The 2613-nt window shown below is 43.3% G+C and overlaps 1 protein-coding gene across 1 annotated transcript; it reads right to left on the reverse strand.

Annotated features, from left to right (window-relative positions):
* Nucleotides 1-247: 247 nt before the first annotated feature.
* LOC103518418 lies at nt 248-2607 on the reverse strand. The gene is made up of 4 exons (XM_026830216.1): nt 2595-2607; nt 1538-1704; nt 875-1013; nt 248-433 (listed from the first exon to the last, which is right to left on the reverse strand). Exons 2-4 carry the CDS (start codon nt 1630-1632, stop codon nt 248-250), a joined length of 420 nt encoding a protein of 139 aa, XP_026686017.1. The 5' UTR covers nt 1633-1704; nt 2595-2607.
* Nucleotides 2608-2613: the final 6 nt, after the last annotated feature.

The raw sequence follows: 2613 nt of genomic DNA on the forward strand, positions 1-2613 counted from the left end.
GTAAATTTTCTAACTTTCGGATAGATCACTGAACTATCCCATTGTCGTCCAAATGCACAAAGTCTACGTCTAAGTACATAACAGTTTCTAAGTCAATCGGGTTAGAAAAAGTGACTCAAAAGTGAGATAACTAATAATTAATATTTGAAATATAGAATGTACCAAATATATCTAACAAACATTGATGTCTGTGTAGCCATTATTATTTTACGTTCCCCTTTAATTATTCAGCAAAACAAAAATAACATCACCTCTGCTTTCTCCACTTCATCCTCAGGCTTCCTCTTCTTCTTCCAACAGATGACAAAATATCACTGGCTGGTTTACTTGACGTTCCCCCCCTACCACTGCTACTACCTTCTCCAGCACTCGATGTACTTGCCCCATCAGACGACACGGCCGGTCTTTTGCCACTGATGAAGTTGGAAATTACCTGGGGAATGATGAAGTAAATAAGGATTAAAGTTAATTTAAGAGGTTGGTTAGATAGAACTATAACTGCTAAGTAAGGTCTTATCGTCCCGAAAGTGAAGAGAGAAGGAATACAGGATAGAAGAAAACCAGCCGTTCCGAGAACGAACCTTATCCGTTCAGGATAAAATCCGCACCGGGCGGGAATCGAACCAGCGGACTAGCGCTACCAACCAAGCTAACTAGGCTGGCTAAAATAAATAAATATTAAAAAATCATTGATCCAAGAATTATTTGTGGTGAATATCATTCTAAGATTTTAAACCAACCTCAGTGAGTGTTTAGCACGGTGGACTTTTAATCTGGAGGTTGGTGGTTCTCATTCTCTTTCTTATAGAACGGCTCACTTCTTCTCGGCCAGGAAGCGAACCCAGGAGCTCTGTCATGCAAAACCTTCACTCACCTTCTGGATCTCCTTATTGTCCGATGCACACTCCTCAATACGGGCGTTTATTTCGGGCAGCAAGGCCTCCAACTCCTTAATCTCATTCTCCTTCTTGTAGAACGGCTCCTTGCTGATGTCCGCATCCGGCAGTTGGGTGGTCTTGAATATAAAATAAATATTAAAAAATCATTAATCCAAGAATTATTTGTGGTGAATATCATTCTAAGATTTTAAACCAACCTCAGTGAGTGATTAGCACGGTGGACTTTTAATCTGGAGGTTGGTGGTTCTCATTCTCTTTCTTATAGAACTTCTTCTCGGCCAGGAAGCGAACCCAGGAGCTCTGTCATGCAAAACCTTCACTCACCTTCTGGATCTCCTTATTGTCCGATGCACACTCCTCAATACGGGCGTTTATTTCGGGCAGCAAGGCCTTTTAATCTGGAGGTTGGTGGTTCTCATTCTCTTTCTTATAGAACGGCTCACTTCTTCTCGGCCAGGAAGCGAACCCAGGACCTCTGGCATGCAAAACCTTCACTCACCTTCTGGATCTCCTTATTGTCCGAGGCACACTCCTCAATGCGGGCGTTTATTTCGGGCAGTAAGGCCTCCAACTCCTTAATCTCATTCTCCTTCTTATAGAACGGCTCCTTGCTGATGTCCGCATCCGGCAGTTGGGTGGTCTTCAGGTTTTGCACGCGTTCCAGGAGCGTGTTCTTGGACCGCTGGAAGTTCTGGACCGCCTCCGGGTAGTTGTCGTTGTTGGCGTGCGCCATACCGAGCTTGTAGTAGGCCTCGGCGATGTTGCGGTGGTCCTTGTCTAGTTTGACGGAGTAGATGGCCAGACCCTGTAATCATAACGATTTAGATTATGTTCATGTGGCATGGACCCTGTAAGTATAATGACTATGTAGCATGGACCCTGTAATAATGTACAGGGTCAGTAGGCCTCGGCAATGTTGCGATGGTCCTTGTCTAGCTTGACGGAGTAGATGGCCAGACCCTGTAAGTATAATGACTATGTAGCACGGACCCTGTAATAATGTACAGGGTCAGTAGGCCTCGGCAATGTTGCGATGGCCTGTGCGCCATACCGAGCTTGTAGTAGGCCTCGGCGATGTTGCGGTGGTCCTTGTCTAGTTTGACGGAGTAGATGGCCAGACCCTGTAATAATAACGATTTAGATTATGTTTATGTGGCATGGACCCTGTAAGTATAATGACTATGTAGCATGGACCCTGTAATAATGTGCAGGGTCAGTAGGCCTCGGCAATCTTGCGATGGCCCTTGTCTAGCTTGACGGAGTAGATGGCTAGACCCTGTAGAATTGTAGATAATGATGAAATAATATTAAGTTCATGTGGCACGGATGGACCCTGTAATAATAAGTATATTTAGATTATTTAGTACATTTCTATGTACGCATTTTATAAACTATAGTATTTCCTATCACGCTTTAGCATGTTGAATGCACCTGGTTACCAATGGTTAACTGAAGTTACATATATGTAAGTCGAAGTTGCGGGTGGTTTACCATTTTCCCGAATCCTCTCAGGATAGTGAGGTTAATGTGAGGTGGGTATCTTGTCGGTAAATGTAAAACATACAACCCTCGGTCACTGAAAAACCTTTTCAGTTTTAGTTTTATACAGTAAGCCTATCTACACACGGAGCTACTGAAAAGAAACTGATTAGTATCCAGCTAGTAACTCGAGTTACTTTTTTTTTTTGGTCTTACCTTGTCGATGTCTTCAATA

The sequence above is a fragment of the Diaphorina citri genome, unplaced genomic scaffold, assembly GCF_000475195.1.
Source record: "Diaphorina citri unplaced genomic scaffold, Diaci psyllid genome assembly version 1.1 scaffold2185, whole genome shotgun sequence".
Classification (NCBI taxonomy): Eukaryota; Metazoa; Arthropoda; class Insecta; order Hemiptera; family Psyllidae; genus Diaphorina; species Diaphorina citri.

Excerpts from the sequence above, each read along its gene's own strand:
- LOC103518418 (XM_026830216.1), bottom strand. The coding sequence starts at position 1,632 with ATGGCGCACGCCAACAACGACAACTACCCGGAGGCGGTCCAGAACTTC. Across the intron at positions 1,014-1,537 it reads CGCGTGCAAAACCTGAAGAC|CACCCAACTGCCGGATGCGG; the intron begins CACCCAACTGCC and ends TATATTCAAGAC. Across the intron at positions 434-874 it reads ACAATAAGGAGATCCAGAAG|GTAATTTCCAACTTCATCAG; the intron begins GTGAGTGAAGGT and ends ATCATTCCCCAG.